General features: G+C 37.9%; 1 protein-coding gene across 1 annotated transcript in view; it reads left to right on the top strand.

The window, feature by feature from the left end:
- The window catches only part of MAP3K2 (mitogen-activated protein kinase kinase kinase 2), a 43553-nt gene that overhangs the window by 7710 nt on the left and 11393 nt on the right, over window positions 1-24450 (top strand). The window contains exons 2-16 of the mRNA XM_060774000.2: window positions 3302-3372; window positions 4247-4365; window positions 4717-4757; window positions 5618-5717; window positions 8246-8359; window positions 9807-9894; window positions 11362-11492; window positions 12062-12141; window positions 12253-12320; window positions 13459-13551; window positions 14765-14971; window positions 17429-17577; window positions 18279-18410; window positions 22080-22209; window positions 23147-23324. Coding sequence (XP_060629983.1) covers window positions 3369-3372; window positions 4247-4365; window positions 4717-4757; window positions 5618-5717; window positions 8246-8359; window positions 9807-9894; window positions 11362-11492; window positions 12062-12141; window positions 12253-12320; window positions 13459-13551; window positions 14765-14971; window positions 17429-17577; window positions 18279-18410; window positions 22080-22209; window positions 23147-23324 — 1634 coding nt within the window. The 5' untranslated portion in view covers window positions 3302-3368. The remainder of the gene's footprint in view (window positions 1-3301; window positions 3373-4246; window positions 4366-4716; window positions 4758-5617; window positions 5718-8245; window positions 8360-9806; window positions 9895-11361; window positions 11493-12061; window positions 12142-12252; window positions 12321-13458; window positions 13552-14764; window positions 14972-17428; window positions 17578-18278; window positions 18411-22079; window positions 22210-23146; window positions 23325-24450) is intronic.

Raw genomic sequence — 24450 nt, 5'->3', positions numbered from 1 at the left:
TGGCAGTCTGCAAGGACGTTGCCCAGGGGACGCCTGGATGATTTTGATGTTTTTATCATCCTTGTGGAGGCTTCTCTCATGTCCCCGCATGAGGAGCTGGAGCTGATAGAGGGAGCTCATTCGCCTCTCCCCGGATTCGAACCTGCGACCTGTCGGTCTTCAGTCCTGCCGGCACAGGGGTTTAACCCACTGCGCCACTGGGGGCTCCGTATCCCAGGTACTAAAAACCGCTCACTCTATCTGGATCTCCAATTACAAAGGTGGGCCCAAGAATACACCCAATTTACACATCAGCTCCTTTAATGGTAGTGGGCCCAGCTGAGACAGGACGCTTAACCATTTCCCAGATGTCAGACCTTTCATCTTAGCATGATTGAACTTGCTGGCCCTTATCTAGTCTATTACAACATCCAGTATGTTGCATGTTTTCCTAAACCCTGGGGTTCTTGCAAACCAGTTTATTGTCCTCTTTTCTTTGTAGATGATTTCATTCTGGCTACAGAAAGTCCAGTGAATTGCAATCATTATTTGATACCATTTGTAATTGTAACCCATGAAGTTATCTCTTAAAGTTAGGTGTGTATTTTTTTGTGTATTTTGAAGTCGCCAGCCCTCAAAAACAGTTACCCTAAGTGAAGAGCACTTTTTTGGATATCACTTTTTTCCTCTCAATGTTATTTTGCTTCCAATTTCTTCTCTGTACCAGTGTACAGATTCAGAGCAAGTAAATGTATTTGATCTGGGTAGTAAAATAATAATAGAGGAAAATAATGTAAATGTGATAATATTAATAATAAATTGAGTAAAATAATGAATGTAAGAACAGTAATAACAGATGAAAATAATAAATAACATTGACTCGAGTATACGCCGAGGGGGACCTTTTCAGCATTAAAAAAGAACTGAAAAACTCGTTTTGCAAACCATTGCTTTTTAAAAGATAGTGTCAAAACATTGCAAAGAGGGTTGTATGCAGAATATTGTGAGCAGTAGTGCTGTTATTGGAATTTTCTATCAAATTGATAATTAAATCATGTTAACAATTTTCTAACAATTTTCTATCGTTTTGATAGAAAACAGTACTTGTACATGGAACTCAATGCCAGAAAGTATGAGGTGAGGGGTTGATTGCGCAATTGTGTTTGCTTTTTACATTACTCTAGCATAATGAACAGTGCCCCCCCCCCCCAGATGTTTTTGGACTGCAATTTCTGTCTGCTTTAACCATCATGTTGCTGTTAATTGTTTTTCATTACAATTTCATGTCATTTCCATAGAGCTGACAGGGATTTGAACCTTGTTCTTCAGAGTTGTAATCCAGCATTCAAACCACTATACCACACTAGCTCTATCTTAGTGTAATTACAAAAATTCAGAATAGCAGTCCAAAAACATCTGGAGGGCCACTGTCAGCTATCCTTAATGTAAAGAAATAAGTTTACATAGCCAAGCCCATAAAGTTGTTTATGGCCTGTTGCATAACACTACATCTTATTGAATGCAGCAGTAAAGCTTCCACTGGTATTTGATGTCAAAGGGCACACTTGAGGGATATAAAGGATTAAATAGTATTGCGAATTAAAAGTGTGTAGTTTCTTTTTCATTCCTGCAAGTCTACTTTTTGAATAAGAGCTGTGCTATATCAATTGTTATTTAATGAAAGACATACATCTTGTTACATTTTAATTTAAACAGCCCTTTGATATTAATTACCGTATTTCATCAAATAATATTTGCACCCCCTTTGGGGGAAGGCAAAATGGGACTTTTGCCTTTCCCTGCATAACAGTTGCACCCCTTAGTTCACTCGCCTGTGCAGCTGCCCTTTTGGTCCTGTGAGGCTTGACTCAGCTGGGAGCCAAGTCAAGCCCCACAGCGGGTGCTCCTTTTGAAGAGTCAACTGCCCAAGTGGGTGCTTTCTATGAGGGCACAGTCATGCGGGTGTACTCTCATATTGACTATTACATGGTGAAAGAAGCCCTCAAATAGGGCTTTTTTCACCACATAATAGTCGTCATCGCATAATAATCACAAACACCTCCCCTCCCAAAAACGGGAATGGGAAGTCCAACTGTTATGCAATGAAATATAGTAGTTGTACAGAATGGTGTTTTGATGAAGTGTGCATTATGTGCCTTTGTTCATGTTATATATTATAATTCACATATCATAGGTGCACATATGGAGTACTCTCAGAGTTATGGAAGTCTCTGTTTTATTAGCTTTGCATTGCAACATAGCATTATAAGTATCATGTTGCATACTTTTATTGACTTAAACTTTGGTAGAATTCTATTGGATATCTTTTGACTTAATCAATACTAGTTACAGAAATGTTTAATAAAATACCTAGAGAGACTATATTTTGTTGGAAATTAATGAACTGTATCACAGGTATCAATCACGTAGATAAAGGGGTTGATCCTCTCCCAATTCCTTGTTTTTGTACATAGCTGCTATAATTCCCATCTCCTATATTGAGAAAGTTGGTGAAAAATATTAGTTATTCAGCAGCTACTTCAGGGTCATCCTTTTTCTTATGTGCATTAAGAACTATTTGCAATAAGGATGCTAAAAAGTCTGCCTCTCTGAAAAATAATGTTACAAGTCTGAAGTACCAGATTTGTAAAGCAGGTGGTAACACTTCAAAGGAAAACTATTTGAATTTAGCACACAGTGCATTTTCTGCTTATCTACAGATTCCCCTTCCCCATTTAGAGGTAGTTTCAAAAGTGCTAGGAATGTAAGATTTTTTAAACTCGGTATGTATGCTACCTGACTATACTCATTCAGAAGTTTCTTGTATTTGGCTGAACTCAGCATCTTAAACTTTCTGGATGCATTTCCTATGGAAAAGGATAGAGCTGGACACATGAGCATGCTCATTGTGGGCCACTTTAGCAGACCTTCAATCTCAAAGGGAAAGTTCATTGGGATGTCAATTTTTGGAGTCCTGTCTGTTTACTTGTTAAGAATATGGCAGTGAATTTTTGATAAACTGGCTTATCCAATAAAAGGAGCACATCTTTGAGAGCATTGTGCATTGGGTCAGTCTGCGATATTATATACAATGAATATTATATTTCTGTATAGCAGTTTTACCCATAATGCATGATGATGAAGCCGTTGAGCTGAGCTGAAGGTAATTATAAGCATCTCTATCCCCCTTTGCTGGTGGCTTATTATATTTAGTGCCTAGGCAATGGCTTTTTAAAAATGGTTGTCACCATAGACCTTTCTAAACCCAGTAATTTCTTCAGTGTTGTTATCTGTTTTTCTCTACCTTTTGTTGTTTGTTTAGGCAGTAAACGGATTCTAATGGGAGAACCGTTCTGAAATTCAGGCTGGCTGGCTGGCGGGCTGCCATTATGGGTGAGTTCTTGGATTTCATAAAGCATTTCAACAGCTATCTTTTGTTGTTATTGGATATAGAAAAGATTGAGAATGTTCAGGTGTATATTTGGAAATATATGTCAGCACGTCTTAGTCCTAGAATTGTGAACTAGGGGGAAATTATTAGCATCTTATGTATAATCTTAATCGGCAGTCAGTTTTACTTGAAAAGTTATATGTTGGCATCACAGGTCCTGACTTTTCCCCTTGCATAAAGCAACTTACTGACAATCCTTACATCTACCAAATCCTTGTTTTTTGTTTTGCTCCAGGAATTAAATAAAAAAAATGTGAAGGCAAAGCCCACAGGCTTTTTCATTTGATTTCACCTGTGAAGGTATCTTAGTCATTCATTGTAGATAGGGTTTTATCCTTGCCTTGGTGTGGGTAGTCTTTAGGAATGAATATTTGTCTCCATCTAGTGAGATGCCATTTTCTTCTAATTGATAAGTTACCCTACGTCTAAGTGGAGCTTTTCTAAGTATGCTATTTGAATTAATCATAGGTTCTCTTCCTTTTCTTTATGAGGGTGGTTACTATTTTGTTTCCATAGATAGGGAAGTAATTTAGTGGCATTTTATCAGATAACTGTCTTGATAGAAAATAATGCTTTATGTAGCAGGGAGCTGTTATGAAGCAAACAAAGATTTGTAATGTTCAACTCCGTTATTCGAATAGTGCAAGTTGAAATTCAAAGTTGCTGATACGTTATCAGACAAGTTTTGAATTACACATTAATGTTCTTAAACTACCTTATGAACCATTTTAATTATAATAAAGCTTTTTATTTTCAAATACTTTTTTTACATTTAGTGAATATAGATGACTGTTTTTTTCCTTTCTTATTAAACAGATGAGCAGCAAGCTTTGAATTCAATCATGCAGGATTTGGCTGTCCTTCATAGGGCAAGTCGCCCTTCTTTGCCTCTACAAGAAACAGGAAAAGCAAAACCGTCTTCGCCAAAAAAGCAGGTAAACTTGCAACACGTTTGCCTTACACAAAGAGGAATCTGTGTATGCATTTGATGTAAGTGATTCCCACTTCCTAGGAATGTTCCACCTTGTGGTACACATATTTTTGAAATTAGGAGGGAAATGAAAGGAGTATAGTGTTGCAGACAGATCTCAAACAGATGTGTTCTGTGTACTAGACTGAGGCATTTCCCAAATTCCCACTTCCTAATTGTTTTTTCCATTACCAGAGGATTTTGTTCAAATGTGTTAGCCCTCAATAATCTAGAGAGATGTAGTCAAAAATTCCCCTTCACAAGTAGACTTTGTTACCTGTTTTGTGGTTTTGGTAAGCATGCCCTTTTCTTACAGAATGACATCCGTGTCAAATTTGAACATCGAGGAGAAAAAAGGTAAAAATTAGAATCTGTTTTACTATACGGCTGTTGCTTGTTGAACTTCAGTTGAACACTTTGTTTTAACTCCTCAGAGTTAATTTCAGATTATTTTATAGATTTTTTAGATTATTGGTTTGATTTGAGATGCCCAACCAACATAAATATGAGAAATCTACCTAACTCCCTATAAAAGTATTCAGGAAGCCTTTCAGTTGAAATATACTCTAATGCCATATTTTTCATGTTAGCGCAACATAACAATGTTATGCTATTCAGCCACTTCCCCCAAAATATCAAAGAAGATGAGTTTGTTGAGCATCATGCATGTGATAGTGGTTGGATTCCACATTGGCTAAGTTTATTATTGGTCCTTAGAGACAATAATTCTCAAATTAGCTAATTTCTTCTGTTTTTCTTCCATTGAGTAATTTCAAGTTATTTTGTGGAATTACTTAACAAAGACAGTGTTCTTTATTTCACCTGAAGTGACTAGAGAGCATGTTTTAAGATAGAGCTTCAATTTGCTTGGGTTCAGATATCATAAGTCATGTCAGTTTCACTAAATGAGGCATTGATTCACAGAGCTAAAGATTCAGGTCTTAAATAGGAAGGTTCTGTATATAGTTTTCTAGTGCCAGACAATATTTGTATTTCTTATGAACTTTTGCAGCAGATTATGTCCTTAACCTATGTCTTATGAGAGGCTGAGAGTGTGAAAACACACAGCTGATTGTTAAGAGAATGTACAAAATGTTATGAAAGTTACTTCTTTCACCAATTATTGAACAAAAATTGAAGTGCTATAATTGTACCTAATAGCCACTTATTTTCATACTAGTGGATCTCCCTCCATTGAACCATGTTGTGTATTACAGAATTCTACAGTTTCCTCGACCTATCAGGCTAGAAGATCTTGCATCAAAAGCTAAAGTTGCTTTTGGACAGCCCATGAATTTGCATTACAGCAATAATGAGGTAAGGTAATTGTTCTTGAATTGCTATTTATAGTACACTGTACTTTGAAAGTTTAATACAAAACATTTGATAGAAGTATTTATAAACTATTATTATATTTTAGGTAAACGTAGTAGATACATGTACTTCCAACATGTACTAATGTTAACTTGTTATACTCATATTAAAGTAACTTTGACATTTTCTGAATAAAGAAGCTTGGATGTACTTTCAGAGCTTGCTAATAAACTGCAATCCCTTTTGTGCCATATGTACTTTTAACTTCCATAGTATCTGTGTCTTTCATTTTTAAGATATTTTCTCCAGTAGTTATGAAAGAAACATGGTTTTTGACAAGTACTTTGTATTCCATTTTGCCAAGGCCACTGTATTTTATTCTACTATAAATGTTTCTATGTATAGAAAGAAATCCGAATATGGTTTTTAGATCTATTTCCTCTCCAGTTAGTGATATTCAAATGTTCTTGTTGCCCGAAACAAGCCACGTTTCATAAGAAAAATGAAAAAAAATGTTTACAAGGGGATAAGAAATGAGAAAATCAAACTTTTGGAATTCACAGGATCTCTTTTTTCTTGTTAGTTTAGTTAGTGTGGAGGAGTCAGATGGGAGCAACAAGCAACTTCAGTTTGCCAAGATCCCAATTTCCTGTTTTGTGCAGATGTGACCACTGTGAAGAAATAGCATTATTTTAAGCAAGGCAATAGAAATAGTTACATTTTTCTGCCTTTTCCCCAGTCCAGCACTCATGGCAAATTCCAAAAGTTAAAAATACACCTTTAAAATTCCTATCGGACAAAAATGCAAAATATTATTAAGGTAACAACAATATTAAAAACATTTGAAGGCAAGACCATTAAAAAGAAAACAGCAAATAAACCCTGAACAGTCAACCATCAAAGACCTATCAAAAACAAAAAGATCTTTACCAACCTATGGTAGAATGACAGTGAAGGCACTAAGCTAACCTCTCTGGGAAGGGAATTCCTTACCCTGGGAGCATCCACTCAGAAGACTGTCCCCTGTGTCCTCACCAAATGTATTTCTTGGGGTGGTGAGGTAGAGAAAAGGCCTCCACAAAAGATAACAAAACATGGGTGCAAGCTCATATAGGACAATAGGGTCATTCGGATAACCTGGATCTGAGCCATATAGGGCTTTCTAGATCATAACAACCACTTTGAATAGTGGCCAAAAACAAGCTCGCAAAATCAATGATGATGTGGCAACAAGGGAGATACGTACTTCTTTTAGCCAGCACCAGTTAATAATCTCTCTGCAGCTCTTTGGACCAATCGGTTTCTAAACACTTCACAAAGTCAGCCATACATAAAACACCTTATGAAAACTGCATTATATGGGATACCTTCCAATGGTATTTTATAATAGTTAAAGGTTGAAAAAGCACAGATATAGTAGCATCTTTTTTTAAAAAAAGAAATCTTGCGATCTGTGATATATTAGACCCAGATTACGGAAGCATGGCATCTTCCCTTCAAGAATTCTGTTTAAGTGGAATCTACCTCCTGAGGATTGATTTTCCTTCTTTAGTGCTATTTGCCACTTCTTACAAGTGTTAAGATGTACTGAGCCTCTGAACTTTTGTTCCATGATATAAATGACAAACAAATCTTGGTAACAGTTCAGATACTCTGTCCATTAAAAACCTTCTTCTAAATATAACCTGACTGACTTTAAACTTTTGTGTTCAATTTGTGGAAAAGAGAAGAAAAACCAAGCAACTGTGCTGCTTCAATAATTAACAGATGTGCTGGATGTTGAACATGCTTGTTTTTAGGCCTGCATCACATGAAGCCAAAAAATAGTTTCAAAAGTGTATGTCGTGTGGGATGTTAACAATATTTAAAAGAGAGGCCAAGGGAATTTATATGGCAAAATTGGAATGGGAAGATGTGATGAGATCATTACAATTAAAACATTCTCCTCTGAGGCAGATTTTGTAAACAGTCTTTAGAGTCCTGTGTACATTTGGAGAAGGCCTAAACCTTGGGAATTCATTTCCTTATCATGTAAATTTGGTCATCGTCATCATCATCTTCATTTCTTGGATATCCTTTTTTTGAAGCCTCTGATCATCTAAAAATATAAATATTTAAAAATATCTGTAAGAATAAATTAAAGAGATGATAATTCGGCCAAATGCTAATACTTAAAATGGATTAACCATATCTTGTTAAGCATTTGAGATGATAATGTTGGGGCCAGTTAAGTCTTCCTGGGAGAGCATTCTGTAGATCAGTGGTTCTCAACCTGGGGTCCCCAGATGCTTTTGGCCTTCAACTCCCAGAAATCCCAACAGCTGGTAAACTGGCTGGGATTTCTGGGAATTGTATTTGCACAGCCTTCACACAATGTTACCAACCCACATTCACCCATACATTTGTCATAGAATGCACTTGGTTCTTGGTGTGATTTTTTTAAACAGGAGAAACTGTTGTGCTTTAATCACATACACTACCTGTGGATGGGCATATTGTGACTTTGCTCTCTATGTGTTTTTCCCATTTAGTTGGTGATCCCATTAACAACACAAGATGATTTGGAAAAAGCCGTAGAGCTCCTTGATCGAAGCATTCACATGAAGAGCCTCAAGATTTTGCTTGTTACTCATGGAAACTCACAGGTATGAGCTTGTTTGTATGTAACATTTTATAATTACAAGGCTCGATCCATACTTGCATTGAGCAGAGTTCCATACATTCTAGGGAAAGGGCTGAGAAGGTGTTTTTTTTAACCAGTCCCTTCTTGCCCATGCTACCACTTACAACGTTGCTTTCAAGTTTATGTGGTCCTTCCCAAACACTATAAAAACAGACGTTGGGGAATAAGAATAAAAATAAAACATTTACTGATACCAAAACAGCATTTGCAAGGCTTTCTAAACATGCTGCTTTTCCTTTTCATGAAGTACAGCTGAAGCATCTTCTACAGAGTCCACTGTAAACACTGCACAACAGATTCTTGTAAATGTCGAAAACAGCAATTAGGGAATGTTCAGAACTTACCAAATTTTCGTGACTCCAACATTGAGCTAACGGGAACTCATTTGGGGCCAGGACCCACAATTTAAAAAGCAGTGATTTAGAGCATGTTCATCTGAGTCCAAATCCTTTGGTCTGTTGCATATAACACCATTCTGTAGTTAATCATGAGTTATGTGATCATGTGAATCCCACTTTAAAAACTCAGATGGTGTTCACGGATTGTTTCTGAATAGGCATTGCTATGCTTTTCTATTTGTTGAGGGAAAAAAAAAGTCTAAACTGAATTACATTTGACCCACCTTATGCCCTGAGTCTTGACCACTGTTGGAATATATTCCCAAAACCAGAATTAATTATTTATTTATTGCATTACTATGCCGCTTTTCTCACCTCTGGGGGGACTCAAAGTGGTGTGCAACATAATAGATGGCAAAAATTCAATGCCAAGCATGCGCGCATGCATATATATATATATATATATATATATACACACATACACACACACGCACACACACACAGACATACATACATATAATACATAACATATTTAAATCAATAACATATAACTATGAATTAAAACCATTAAAACTAACAACACATCAAACATGAACATAAAACATTTTAGACATATTAGACATTGCACCAAACCCATGGTTGTCATTTAGCTGCTTCAGTAGTACTATCATTTGCCAAACGCCTGCTTACATAGCCAGGTTTTGAGTTGTTTTCTGACCTTGGACCAAAAAGGCTTCCCTGGCTAGTTTAAACGAGGTGGAAAAGTTAAGTTGATGATTCCTATGATTGTGCCTGAGGACGGTACCTGAGGACATTTTTTTGATCAAATGATTAAAGCCAATTTTGAAATATTGTACTTAGCCAGGCACACTCCTTTGTGTCTTTAGAGTTTTAATAGCATTGTATGTTTTGAGAGTATTCTGCTATTTGGTTCCTTTCCCAACATATTCACTGAGAAATTGCATGGGGAAAAACTTTGCGCATGTCAAAAAAAAAGACTTCCCTTTGTATGAGTGGAAGGTTTCTTCTGTTTTTAGGAGTTAATGTAAAACTCTGTGCTTTGTCCTCCAGAGCAATTTGGAGCCTCTGCCATCACTGGAAGATTTGGATAATACGGTTTTCAGAGTTACAGAAAGGAAGAACAGGCTTTCTGTAATAGGTAATAAGACCTTCTGTTGCCACTTTTGAAGTTGTTGGGCTGCTGGAAATATTATCTAAATGAATGTTTTGTTAGTATGCAAGTAATGTTATGTTTAGTATGCAAATATTTGCTATATTACATTTCTAGTAGTTCAGAAAAGAGCCCATATTTACTTACTGATGAAACAAAGAAATGTTGTAGATATTTATTTGGAAAATGTGTGTAAAAGCTTGTGCAAAATTATAGATATGCATTTTACTTCAAATGTAGACAAATCTTAGAAAATGCTGTCCTTTCCAACTGTTACTTAGTTATAGATGGTTCCCCCTGTAACTTTATAGTATACAATGTTTCTTGGAGTTTTAAATAACCATATGCAAAGTAAACATCTGCACTTTTTTTCTTTGCCTCTTCCAAGTAGTCAAGCTGTACTTACCATGCTTTAAAAATGTTCTATAGCTTTCCTTATGGCTGTCATTAAAAAGCCACATGTTTTTAGTTGGGAGTAGATCGGTCTTTGCAGAATGCAGCAATATTTTTTAAATTCTCTGAAGTGTATGGCTAAGATAACATCATGCAATGCTAGATTTGCAGCAATGGTTTCTTCAGGCCAGCACAAGTTTGTATGAGCTATGTTCACTTAACATTCCTGTCAGTTTAGAAAAGGATCCCTGTTCCTTGAAAGCAAATTTGTGTTTGATGCAGGAGAAATCAAAGAGGAATTTTAGAAAATCAATTCCCTCCACAACACTGTTAGGGGTATGTGTCTGCCTGTCTGATTGTGCTCCAATCTATTTTAAAAGGCCTTGAATGTTGTAAAGGGGTCCGTGTGTACACATATACATATTTGTTGGTATAGAGTTTGGAAATATAAACAGCTCCCTATCAGGTCTCCAAGTGAGACAAATATGTTGAAATACAGTGAGTTTTCTGGGCTGATGGCCATGTTCCAGAAGCATTATCTCCTGACATTTCACCCACATCAATGGCAGGCATCCTCAGAGGTTGAAGAGTCTGTTGGAAATTAGGCAATGTCCTGGTTTCCAACAGATGTCCAGGGTGGGAGAAAGAACTCGGGTCTGTTTGAGGCAGTTGTGAATGGTGCAATTGGAAAACTCACAGAAACCCAGTGATTTCGGCCATGAAATCAGAATATACTTCAACATGTTTAAGATTTTCAGTGATTCCTTCCTGCAATGTAAGTGGGTCCCTAAATTGCTAGAGTATGTGTGCTTTGCAGGCAATAAGTGGAATTGCAAAACAAAACAAAAATTCAAAAAAGTGCAAATCAGTTATCATCATTATCATAGATTATCACTTGTGGCTGAGTATGATTGTTTTGGTAGTGGGTCCATAAGTGACTGTAGAGACTTACTGTCTACAAATATTTACAAATATATCTACAAATATATCTGAAATAGATAGTTATTGGTGGAAAAGGGATATTAATGATATTCTGATTACTTAAATTTTAAAAATAAACAGGTTATTATGGCCGGGACAGAAGCTCTCCTCCACCGGGATACATTCCGGATGAGCTGCACCAAGTGGCACGGAATGGGTCATTCACAAGTATCAACAGTGAGGGCGAATTCATTCCAGAAAGCATGGATCAAGTAAGGAAAGATCTTCATTTTTGCCATTGACATGCTGCCTTAAAGCCTTGCGCCACCTTGCTTTTTTCATTGGCTTGGCATGCAACTCAATGTAAAGGAACCAACCACAGTGCTATAATGTTACAAATACAATTTGTTACAATCAAGATGTATTGATGAAATTTACAAATAATCATATTTTGACATTTTATAGAAACATACAGCAAATGCATTTACTTTTCCTTCTTTAGTATCTTTCATTTCCTGCTTTCATTATACTGGAACATTATTGTATATAGCTTAGAATCCTTTTGAGGTTTTTTTTAAAAAAATAAGTAAGTGAACCATGGCAGATATAGATGGTCCGCCCTTAGGAAAACTGCACAGGTAGCATTCATCCCTGCCTAGTTACCTGGCTATTCATTCTCAGCTGCCAGATGCTTCTGGGGAAGCGTTAAGAATATAACCTTCTGGATATTACCAGAGTGAAGGATCTTCATGACCTGTTGACATATTGTCTATTTATGTTAGAGTCTGAAGAGCTATGAATATCAAAGTGTGTCAGTCAGTCTGATATATTTTTCCCTCAGATGCTGGATCCATTATCACTGAGTAGTCCTGAAAACTCAGGCTCAGGAAGTTGTCCTTCACTCGACAGTCCTTTGGATGGGTAGGAGCTATTAAAACTCATACTTCTTTGTACTTTATGCTTGAAAACTGCTAGTCACAAAAATATCACTGCATTTAGATTTAGTAGCTGTATATTGTTTTGTTCTTTCAGAGAAAACTGTCCCAAGTCACGGATGCCAAGAGCCCAGAGCTATCCCGATAACCACCAAGAGTTTTCTGGTGAGTAAAACAAACAAATGCAGCATCCAGTTTCTCTTGTCAACTTTTCTCTTGTAACTTTAACATTTCTCTGGATGAATACATGAAGTTTAGCTTAGTGCTGTTTTATTTGTCAAATAAAAGTGCAGTTGTACAACTATGTGATCATACAACCATTTAGAATGCAAATTTTCAAAAGGGGGCTATATCAATATATCAATAAGAAATTTAGCACATATTTGTAAATCCTGAGTTCTTCAGAACAGCAGATATTATTATTATTATTATTATTATTATTATTATTTTAAACATTTGTAGCCCCCGGGGGGGATGAGACTCGGGGCGGCTTATAATTAGATGCCAACACATAAAAACAAAAGCAAAATAACAAATTAAACATTAGTTAAAACATTAAATTATAAAATATCCATTAAAATATTCTAAACAACAATATAGCCACATCTAGATCCAATTCAGATCATTACTGTTGCAAAATCATTCTTTTGCTAGTACCAGATCAGATTTAAATGGAACAGAATATATAAATTTACAACTTCAGGAACTGTTTTTAGCAAGTGTTTTCCATGTTGCAGTGAATGGTTAAGAAATAATTGTAGAAATTATCCTCCTGAGGAGCTGAACTTGATTAATTTCTAACTGTTGGCACTTCAGCTTTAAAAATAAAATTCCATGGAATTATTTTAAAAGGATGCTTGCACATTTAAGTAATTTTGAAAGACATAAACATTTAATACAGTAGGGGACAGAACACAGGCTTTAAATTACCCTAGAAGGTGGTCTATTCAGTTTCCTTTTCTCAAAAATAGGGGAGGATAAGGCTTAGCTCTCTAGATATTGTTGGAAATCAATTCCTAACATTTCTCATTATGTTTGCTAAAGGTGGTAGTAGTAGCAGTTCTTGCATGCCACTATCCTGATTGAATGATGAGCTCTCAAATTTTCATTTTACTTTCAAAGGTAAAGTGCTAATTAAATAGTATATGCAGAACAATATAATAGCTAGGAATTGAGTATGGATGTGGAGTTCACAAAATAGCATCAGGCTTTATATGCAGTCTTAACAGCTCATTAGTCTCTTTTCCTCTTACAGACTTAATCAACCAGATGGAAAATAATGATCATATTATTGTTTCTTCAGATTATGACCTCCCAGTATTTGAGAAATTTGGGAAAGGTGGAACATACCCTCGAAGGTATCATATTTCTTACAGCCATCAAGACTACAGTGATGGTGAGTCTTCCATTCAGTTTGTGGCCCCCTATTCTATTCAGAAAGCTGGGTTGTTTTTTGCATTTCTTCAAGATGTCAAGCTGATTATTTGATTGGCAACTTTCCTGTTAAGACATCTGGAATAATTTTCAATTATTTCTGGCTATTTATCAAAATAACACTTGAATCTCATTTCATTCTCCAATTTTAATAAAAGTATCATAATGCATACTTATTACTGAACATAAGTAGGAATATGTAGTTTTCTGAGCCATCATTATTATGGTTTGGATCAATTCAGTTTTTTCTGTACACCACATTTCTAGTTTTGTTATGAGTTTATCTGCAGTATGGTGCAGGCACAGGACTACAGCTAGCTGTTAAAGAGATGAAAAAGGAATAGAAATTCTATATATAGACATTGCAGTTGCCAGACTTTCATCTTTCACAGATTGTGTTTGTTTAATTTATATCCATCTTTCATTCAGTACTAGCTCACAATATAACTATCTTATTCTCTTTAATATCTGCAGTACATCAGATTTTAAGAGCTAGATGCTAAATGGAAGAACAGTATTTGAAGGTATAGTGTTAGATGTGGTTTTTCTTTGGGATGAATCTACAGTTTTCAGATACAATCCTTTGTACCTAGAGGAGTAACTAATGTTTTATTGTGATTGCATTGAGATCTGGCTCCTAATATGGCTCCTGATCTGTTCAGTGCTTAATTGCCATTTCCTTCCATTGGAACTTCTCAGAGTTTTTATTACTTTATATACTCATGTGCAAGTCAACTTCATTTATAAACGGAGGACAAATTTATGGATTTTGATGTGACCAATGGATAAGTGTTCATTCCATGGAGAGGGGAAGGCCCCAGTGCCATCTCAGGGTCTGTTGTTCCTTGCCACCACTGTTATTTTCTCAACCAGGCATTCAAAATGGACTGAAGCTGCATCATAGTAGAGTCAGTTGAGGAGGTTTGGTGCTCCTTTTACATTTTCCCAGGGTAGACTAAGGTTTTGGAACTTTATTCTGAGAAGGGGATGGTTATCTTACTTTGACCAGTGGATAAGTTGACTCAGATTTTTGGGATCGATATTTTGATTAAAATTTCTAGATTTGGAAATGAGTATATGCAGTGTATCAAATGGTAGGTCAGTGTTACAAATGAATAAAACCAAGTTATCTTTTGTGGTACTGTACTGCAGTATTTCCTCACTCATTCCTGCAGGTCGTAAAACTTTTCCGAGGGCTAGAAGGACGCAAGGAAACATCCTACGCTCTCCAGTTAGTTTCAGCCCAACTGATCACTCCTTGAGCACAAGCAGTGGGAGCAGCACTTTCACTCCAGAATATGAAGATGGAAGGATGCGGAGAAGAGGCAGTGACATAGAGAATCCTACTTTGACAGTAATGGATATCAGCCCGCCTAGCCGCTGTAAGGAAATAGATGAAACTCCATTGTATGCTTTATCTGAAATTGATTAATTCCCCCCACCCTTTGTTTGTTTGTTTCTGTTTGGTCAGCCTTGATTTTCTTTGCCCCAGTACAGGGCTGTGCTGATGTTACAAGTGTGCAACTGCAAAAATGAATAAAACAGAACAAGATAACTTGGAAATAAGCATCCCAGTTTCCCTAGCAGCAAGGCAGTGGGACAGATGCTAAGGGCTTGTGTTTCAGTATGCTGTTTCAGAGAGCAATTTTGTGAGATACAGTGTTCTTTGGGATCCTGTACGAGATAAATTTCGTAATGTAGAGAGACCTTCAGTAATTTGTAAGAGGAGCTCTAAAGAAACTGCCACTTACAGTGAAGAATGGATTGCATTATGTATTCAGGGAATATCCTGTGACCAGTATCAGAATATCGATCGATATATCGATCGATCGATCTATCTATCTATCTATCTATCTATCTATCTAAGCAGTTCCCTTCCACGCGTTGCTGTGGCCCAGTCTGCTGATCTGGAAAATTAATGAGAAAGTGTTGGTTTCTAATATATGTAATGTCTTTATGCTTGTGGGTAAACAGTATTTCTTGCTGTTTCTTTGCCAGTGTTGATGTGGAGATTGTCTGTTTTGCCTACTCTGGAACATGCAACATATCGTTGTCCTTCTTTAGGGGTCCCTTTCAAATCTTTGATACTGCATCTGTCATATACATATATGTGTGTGTGTGTGAATGGCTGGACGGCCCTTTGTCAGGAGGGCTTTGATTATGTTTTCTTGCCCTGGTGAAGGGAGTTGGACTGGATGGCCTTAAGGCAGCATTTCTTAACCTGGGAAGTCAAGACCCTGGGGGGGGGGGGGGAGTCACCAGGGGGATGTCAGAAGGGTCACCAAAGACCACCAGAAAACACAATATTTTCTGTTGGTCATGGGGGTTCTGTGTGGGATGTTTGGCCCAATTCCATCGTTGGTGGGATTCGGAATGCTCCTTGATTGTAGGTGAACTATAAATCCCAGTAACTACAACTCCCAAATGTCAAGGTCTATTTGCCCCAAACTCCATCTGTGTTTATATTTGAGCATATTGAGTATTTGTGCCAGGTTTGGTCCAGATCCGTCATTGTTTGAGTCCACAGCTCTCTAGATGTAGGTGAACTACAACTCCAAAACTCAAGGTCAATACCCACCAAACTCTTCTAGTGTTTTCTGTTGGTCATAGGAGTCCTGTGTGCCAAGTTTGGTTCAATTCCATCGTTGGTGGAGTTCGGAATGCTCTTTGATTATAGGTGAACTATAAATCCCAGCAATTACAACTCCCAAATGACAAAATCAGAATTTTTGAGTGATGGTCACTCCTTGTGTTGTGAGACATTTTGCTGCCAAATTTGCTGTGATTTCGTTCATTGGTTATTTTGTTTTTAAGGTATTCATTACGCACAGAGCACACACACACACACATATAATGGAAGTCCTAGAGAAAAAACAGGCATATTTTATGGAACTGGATTTTTGTGGAATTATTGTAGAAATGGAATTTTAGAGATGCACTTTTAGAATATTAGGAGAAACAGTTGTAGAGCATTACAGTTGGATAAAATATCATTATATGACTGTGAAAAAATAAATCTCTAATACCAAAATAAAAGGTAAATGTACTAGATTTGTGTTTGACTATGGAAAATTTTGGTTTTCCCAACAGTAGTTACTTTGGTTGGTTCTACACTGTAGAATTATTACAATTTGACACCATTTTAACTTCTAATAATAAATAATAAAACTTTATTTATATACTGCTCTATCTCCCTGAGGGGACTCAGGGCAGTTTCCAAATAACACTGATACATATGGAATAGACAACATAAGCATAAAATTAACAAAACAACATAAGCATAAAAATGTCACAACACACACATATATATTAGAAATACTCCTGCCTGTTCTTCTGTGGCTTATTGCTGCAAAATCATGGGAGTTGTAGTTCAATCAGATACTAGCAATCTTTGGTACACAAGGAAAAAGACTTTGTAAAACTACAACTCCCAGGGTTTCATAGCATTGAGCCATGGAATTCCACAGTGTAAATGCTCCCTTATTTTCAGCTTGTGTGAGGCATCTTTTCAGCCGAGAGTAATTTTATCAATAAAAGTGTTACTTGGTTAGTAACTCTTTTTCCTTAATTACATAGATAAATGGTATGAGGCATTAATGAAACATTATGGTAGCATTAACTTTTTGGTACATTGTGGTAATACTTGCCGTGAGTTTTTGACAACAGGATTTGCTTATATTTTATGATAATTTGCTTCTCTAAATGAACATTATGAACTAAACTCAAACACAGTGATTTGTGCATTGTTGGGCTTTTCTGCATACCAGAAAAGATTCTGAAATGTTTATTCTTGTCATACTTTACCTTGGTATCAATTTTATATCTTACTGTGTTTTCAGCACCACGAGCTCCAACTAACTGGAGACTTGGGAAATTGCTGGGCCAGGGTGCATTTGGTAGAGTTTATCTGTGCTATGATGCAGACACAGGACGAGAGCTGGCTGTTAAACAAGTTCAGTTTGATCCTGACAGCCCAGAAACCAGTAAGGTAAGATAATTGGGAGGCTCAGAGTTTTCAGTAAGCTGGAACTCAAAAGAAACCCTGGTTTATTGCTCATGAACATGCTGCAAATGGGGGTGGTCCATGGTTTCTTACCATGGGTCTCCCATCCATGCTTGGTTGGTTGGGATCTACTGATTTGGTATTCTGGGTTACCTCTCTCTCAATGACCTAGCTTCATTGATAGTTATTACATGCACATTTTTTGTGTTTCTGCTTGAATTAATCATTTTGTGCTACACAAATGTAAAGATGAATATCAGAGATTTTGGGAATAGAGTCATTGTGTGTTTTCCTCGCAATGAGCAGGAATTTGAAAAATGAATATTGACCTGTTGCTGAATGAATCATGGAATCAAATCTATAAATTCCATTAACAACGTATGTATTGTTATAACTAGCTGGATGATGGGCTCCTGGTAATGGAATTGACTCTCTCAGCAGGTGGTGGAGTCTCCTTATTTGGAGTTTTTAAAACATAGGTTGTAAGGCCATCTCTTAAGAGTGCTTTAGGCGGAGTATTTCTGCGAGGAAGGAGATTGGACTAGATGTCCCTTGTGGTTCTTTCCAACTCCGTAATGCTATGAAATGCAAGTTGAATACTCCTTGAATGTGTGTCTTTATGGCTCAAGACTGTGCATTCTGTCAGAATCTGTAAAATTGATTGCTGTTTTGCTTTTGTTTTTCAGGAGGTAAATGCCCTTGAATGTGAGATCCAGCTGCTGAAAAATCTGCTACATGAAAGAATTGTCCAGTACTATGGCTGCCTGAGGGATCCTCCTGAAAGAACGCTCTCTATATTCATGGAATATATGCCAGGGGTAAGATAGAGATCTGCAGGTAGTCAGTAATTTCTCATCTCTTGTGGTGTCTGTGTAAGTGCAGTTATGTATATATAGATACATTTACATGTAAGGATTGACAAAGTATGCCCCTCAACTTCCCCAGGTTCCTTACTTCTAAAGTTTTTTTTAAAAAAAAATAGAAAAAAACTTTTTTCAAAAATTTATTTTGCTGAAAAAGCCACTTTGGCGACAATGGAATGTTGCCACTGTTTGTGGATCTTCTATCCTCTTTCATGCTGAAAGAGAGTCTTTTTTCCAAAGTTCCAAAAAGTTAGAATCACTTCCCAATTCAGCAAAGAAAAACTTCCTAGGGAGTCCTTTGGATGGTGAACAAGCCCTTGTGGCCTCTAGAGCACATTGAGGGCAAAAAATGTTGCAATTTGTGTTATGGTATTTACTTATCCACTCTTCTGTAGCAAGGTGTATAATTCTTGCATTTTGTCTCAATTTCAAGCCAATTTGAAATCATTTTGAAATATTGACATTTTAAAGCCACCAGTCAGATGCTAACATTTAAAAGCCTTCCCAAACGGTGTTATTGTTAATAAGTTATTACGGTATTTTCTTGAATCTAACACTCGCCATTTTTTTGCTAAATTACCTTGCCAAAATCAGGATGCACATTAGATTTGTGTAATATAGTAATTTTAGTGCTGAATCAAAACAATAAGAGAAGCCGTTTCTGGTGCGCCTGGAGCTCTTATCTGAGAGATGTCATCTGTAACTTAATTGTCATAGCTCAATACTATTTAATCATGGAATTTGAAGTTTGATGAAGCATCTGCACCCTTGGGCAGAGAAGGCTCAAAACCTTTTAAAATTACAGCTCCCATGATCCCATAGCATTGAACCAAGGCAGTTAAAGTGGTTCTTCTTTGTGGTCTCTGTGAAAGCCGCACATGTGGTACTGCCTGTGCCTGCGCAGTGAGCTTTGGAATCTTCTAGACAGCTGAAAGTCTTCTGGCTGGAGCCTTGCTCATCCTCCCCAGGAGGCATATAACCATTGGGAAGGGGGTATTTTCAGTTCCTGTGATCCCCTGGCATCACAGGAGCTTGGAATCTCTCAGCAACCTACCCTGTGATGTCAAACGGTAAGATTACTCTGTGGGGTTTCTTTCTCATAATTATTTTGACTTGGATTGATTTTTGACTTGAGTTTGTCTTCTGGCTTATTGAATTGCTTGAATAAGGTTTGTCCCCTTCCCTCCTTAAACTTGTCACAGACTGACTGTATTGACTATTCTAAATTTCTACTCTGTTGCAATTAATGCAGAAGCTTGTCCATTAAGGACACAGTAGCAAGGCATAATAGAGGAAAAGTGTATTTACTCTTATTCCACAGAGTTCAAAAACAGGAAAAAAGCTTGTAGCTTTGAATAAAAAGTAACAGTCCTTCAGACTAACATAACTCACATAGTCTTTGGATGCAATTATACCAGTACTGAGGGCATGGCTTCTCCATCTCCCATCACCAGAGAGTGAGCAAGGGAGAGCAGCAGCAGAACTGTGTGTCCCAAGAGACACCCAGTTATACCCCACTGGGAGTGGCCCAAACTTACTGGCCTTAATGAGCACATTTATGTAACCTGCATATAGTAACCACCAGAATGAGCCCTTTTTCTCTTTTTAAACACCTGGTTTAGGGAAGGTAGTAGTCCCACACAAAACTTACAGCCTCCACTGTCAGACCCTAGTGTCCTCACAGACTTCTCTGAGGAGGAGTCAGAGTTACTTGATACTACAAGGAACACTCTTCCGGAGGACACAACTTCTCATCCTCTCCCGACAGAGAATTTGAGTAATTTTACAGCACTAATGGTACTAATGAGTGTGCCCATGGCAAAAGCACCAGCACCAGTGGAAGATCCACTCCTCCCAGCAGAACAACAAACCATGTGGGCAGCTACGGTGTTGCCCTCTCTTCCATACTTCCTACACCTGGCACGAAACCTGACTTAGCAGTTAGTGCAGTCCCGGCAGTATCTCGCTGTATTGATGGCTTGTACTGCCTAGATACAGCTTCGCCAGAAGGATTAGCAAAGCCTTCAAAGCCCAACTTGGTGGTGGTTGATGTGAAGCAGCCCCGTCAATCTCAAAAAGCCATTCCAACCCTCCAGATAAAGAGAGAAGGAAAATTAATAGCATGGGAGGGACAGTCCAACAGATTGCAGTGTTATTTATCCTCATGGCACTTTGTAGTGGGTGCATGGCAGCATATCAGTCCTTTTTATGAGGAAAGATGGTTCCTTATTTTTACCGTCTTCTACCACAAGAACAACGTTTTGCAGAGGCATTCCACTAGGAGGCTGTTATATTATCCCGGTTTCAAGAAGAGCTCGCAAAGCACTTTGCTGACTCGGCAGGTAGGCTTTTGCCTTAGCCATGGCAATCAGTAGGCATGTGTGGCTGCATTCTTCCACATTTTAGGAAGAGGGCAAGTAAATTGCGTAAAATCTGCTGATGCACAATAGTGGCTTGTTTAATCCCGAAACTGATGACCGGTTGAAACACATGCATGGAATGAGGCAAGCAGCTCAAAAGTTTGGTTTTCCCGCCACAAGCACCTTTGCAGCAACAATGTTGCCAACCACCACACACACTTCTTGGGACAAGGGATTCACTTCGGGTGCATTTTTTGTCACCTTTACTCTCAACCCTGCTGGCACAGCACTTTTTGAGGAACGACTAGCTGCCTATATTCAGGCATGACGTGCAATCACCCCAGACTCTTGGGTATTAAGTGTAGTGGGGTAGGTTATGACTTTGAATTTACTCAACCACCACAAGTGGGGCAGCTCTGTGTAACCCCCCCCCCCCCCCCCCCGCCACACACACACACACCAGTGCTCTGGGAGGTGGTCCGAACACTGCTAGAGAAAGAAGCAATAGAGTCTGGGCCTAAGGGTTATTCCACAAGAGCTGTTGCTGCATCAACCATCTTCTTGAAGGGCGGTCCACTGGAAGAGGTGTGTTGGGGAGCCATTTGGTCTTCCCCATTTAACTTTGTTACACATTACAAACTGGACATTATTTCCAAGAAACATGGCTTTTGGCAGAATGATCCTTCTATCTTCAGTGGCATGACTCCCACCATCCAAGACCTATAGCTCACTAGTCTACCATAAGTGTAACTTTAACACAGAGCACGAAGAAGTAGGGATGGTAATTTGTGAAATTTGCACATCCCTGCCCATCCTTTCTGCTGTTTTCATGCCTCTTCTCCTTAGCAGCTGGACTAGTGGCTGGGCGAACTGAAGCTCAGTCCTGTCCATGGCTACTTATACTATATGAGGAGAGTGAGTGGGGCTACTGCCAAAATGTTTCATTTTACAGTTCTAGAAGGTTCTGAACTGCACTGCGTATGTGCAGACAAACCTGTATGTGCAAATTGCACAGATCACCACTCAAAGAAACACAGGGCCCTTCCACACAGCCCTATAACCCAGAATATCAAGGCAGAAAATCCCACAAAATCTGCTTTGAACTGGGTTATCTGAGTCCACACTGTCATATATTCAAGTTCAAAGCAGAAAATGTGGGATTTTATTCAGCTGTGTAGAAGGGGCCACAGTTACAGGTAAGCAACTCGTTCTTATACTACTATAATATAGCTTTACAATATTTCACCTTTTTCTTTTCCTGAAGGGCTCGATAAAAGATCAGTTGAAGGCCTACGGTGCACTCACAGAAAATGTGACTCGGAAGTACACTCGACAGATTTTGGAGGGAGTTCATTATTTGCACAGTAACATGATTGTACACAGAGACATTAAAGGTAACAAAGAGGGAATTATCAAGCATCTACATGAGAACGGTTTTCCTCTTACAATGACTTATTATTAAATGTATGTGGTGACTGAAATGCTCATGATAAAATACTGTCATTGATGCTACCAAACTCTTATTCAATTAAAATATCTCTCAGCTATGGAGAGGGTTTCAAGTTAAATAGCCAAGCCTTTTGTTATATGTGAGCCAACTTAGAAAGTCAAATAGCCTGTCATTCCTGCTGCTTTGTAAGTAAGTAATAATAGAACTTCCTCCAAAACCTTGGGAACAAGTTCCTAAGCATCATTATTTAAATTTAGAATAGATTATTCCTTCTCTTTTTTTTCATACTTTGTAGTTTTAGAAAATTAGATATTTTGCTAGAGAAGTGTATTGCCAATAGAGAACTGAGAGTGAAAGAACACTATCTCGTCTAAGATCTAAAAGGAAGTTGAGATAAAATTTGTAGTGGGGATGTTCTGGCATAATATATTATGTTTTTATCTACATAATATATTACACTTACAAATATCTAGTGATGGACACCCCCCTGAGTTAATTTAGGAAATGCTATTCTCAAGAAAAATCAAACAGCAAGTGGCATGAGCACATAGTGTTTACAAAGCAAAGAAAGGGACTTGACTGATCTCAGCTTTTTTTCCTCATCCTGTTTCCTCTGACTTGGCTTCCAAATGTGGGTTGCATCCCAAGTCATCTACTGGGTCATTTTTCATGAGATCTATAGTTTTCTATAAATCTGATTGTAATCAACAGTATTTACTTGGGGAAAAGGCACACTTTAAAAGTGCACATGGAAGAAAGTCACATATAATTTTATATAAGATTTTTCTGATACTATAAAATTAATCTATAGCTGATGTCAGTCCTTGATGGTAACTGTTTACTGCCAGACATACACAGTACAACATATCTTTATTTTGCAGGAGCAAATATTCTCCGGGACTCTGCCGGCAATGTTAAGTTGGGTGATTTTGGTGCCAGTAAGCGGCTTCAGACAATTTGCCTGTCTGGTACGGGAATGAAATCTGTCACAGGGACGCCATACTGGATGAGTCCTGAAGTTATTAGCGGAGAGGGATATGGGAGAAAAGCAGATATCTGGTATGTCTGTTCTGTTCTAACAAAAAGCACTTGCCTGATGGGATACTGTACTGAAAAATGCGGAATGGATTCCATCCTATTCCATCGAACACTTGTTTTATGTTAATGTATACACTTTTACAAGTCTAAATTTGCCTACTGTTCCCAGTTGTAGTAGACCATTGTATTAGTCGAGGTCAACATACATAACTTACGATTCAGTGAGTTCACTTTAGATGAGACTAGCAATTGGATTGAATCCATCATTTACATATGGGCAGCTCCATAGGGAAAGTTATGGGCAGGCTTCAGTAGGCAAGACAGTAATACTGGTCAGATGCATTCATGTGGGGTAAATAATTCTGGGAAAGCCAACATTTCATACTGCAAGTGACAGCTCTGATTAATAAATGTTCTACCTCACAGTTTCCTTTCAGAAAGAAGACTAATGTATAAAACAGGCAGGGTCTATAATCCTTCTCGTTGAAAGCTGTCTGTCTACAGGGATTTCTCCAGACTGGAGCAGTAGAGACACCACTCGCAATAGAAAGTGACACAGTGTAGACACAGGTTTGAGAACTATAGGTCTGTCCAAGAGAGGATGACAGTATGCTTGTTTTAGCTACAGACATTGTTAGCTATTAATACAGACTGTTAATACATGCTAGAGCAGTGGTTTTCAACCTGTGGGTCCCCAGATGTTTTGGCCTTCGACTCCCAGAAATCCTAACAGCTGGTAAACTGGATTTCTGGGAGTTGTAGGCCAAAACACCTGGGGACCCACATGTTGTGAACCACTGTTCTAGAGCAATATCCGATTTTCCACAAACTGACTTCTGCTGGTTTGATGAGACTTGCTACATGTCATCTTTCACTACACTTCCTGCAATCTGCTATTTTTGATCAATTTCCAAAATTAGAGCAGGGGCTCATTCTTCCACTGGAAATCATTTTATCAGTGGGATGAGCTAATTGAATGCTATCATTTGCTTGCTTTCAGTGATTGTTTAAAACATGTTTTCCCTCTCATGTTCAGAAAGAGAATATATATCCCCATGGTTTTGGTTTAGTTTCAATCTCAGCCTGGAACCTAAGATGAAGCCGAAACACACAAACTAGAGCTGGTCACTGTTAAGCTGAGGGGAGA

Source organism: Anolis sagrei, chromosome 1, assembly GCF_037176765.1.
Source record: "Anolis sagrei isolate rAnoSag1 chromosome 1, rAnoSag1.mat, whole genome shotgun sequence".
In the NCBI taxonomy this organism is placed as follows: domain Eukaryota; kingdom Metazoa; phylum Chordata; class Lepidosauria; order Squamata; family Dactyloidae; genus Anolis; species Anolis sagrei.
This window is presented reverse-complemented; position numbering and strand designations above follow the sequence as displayed.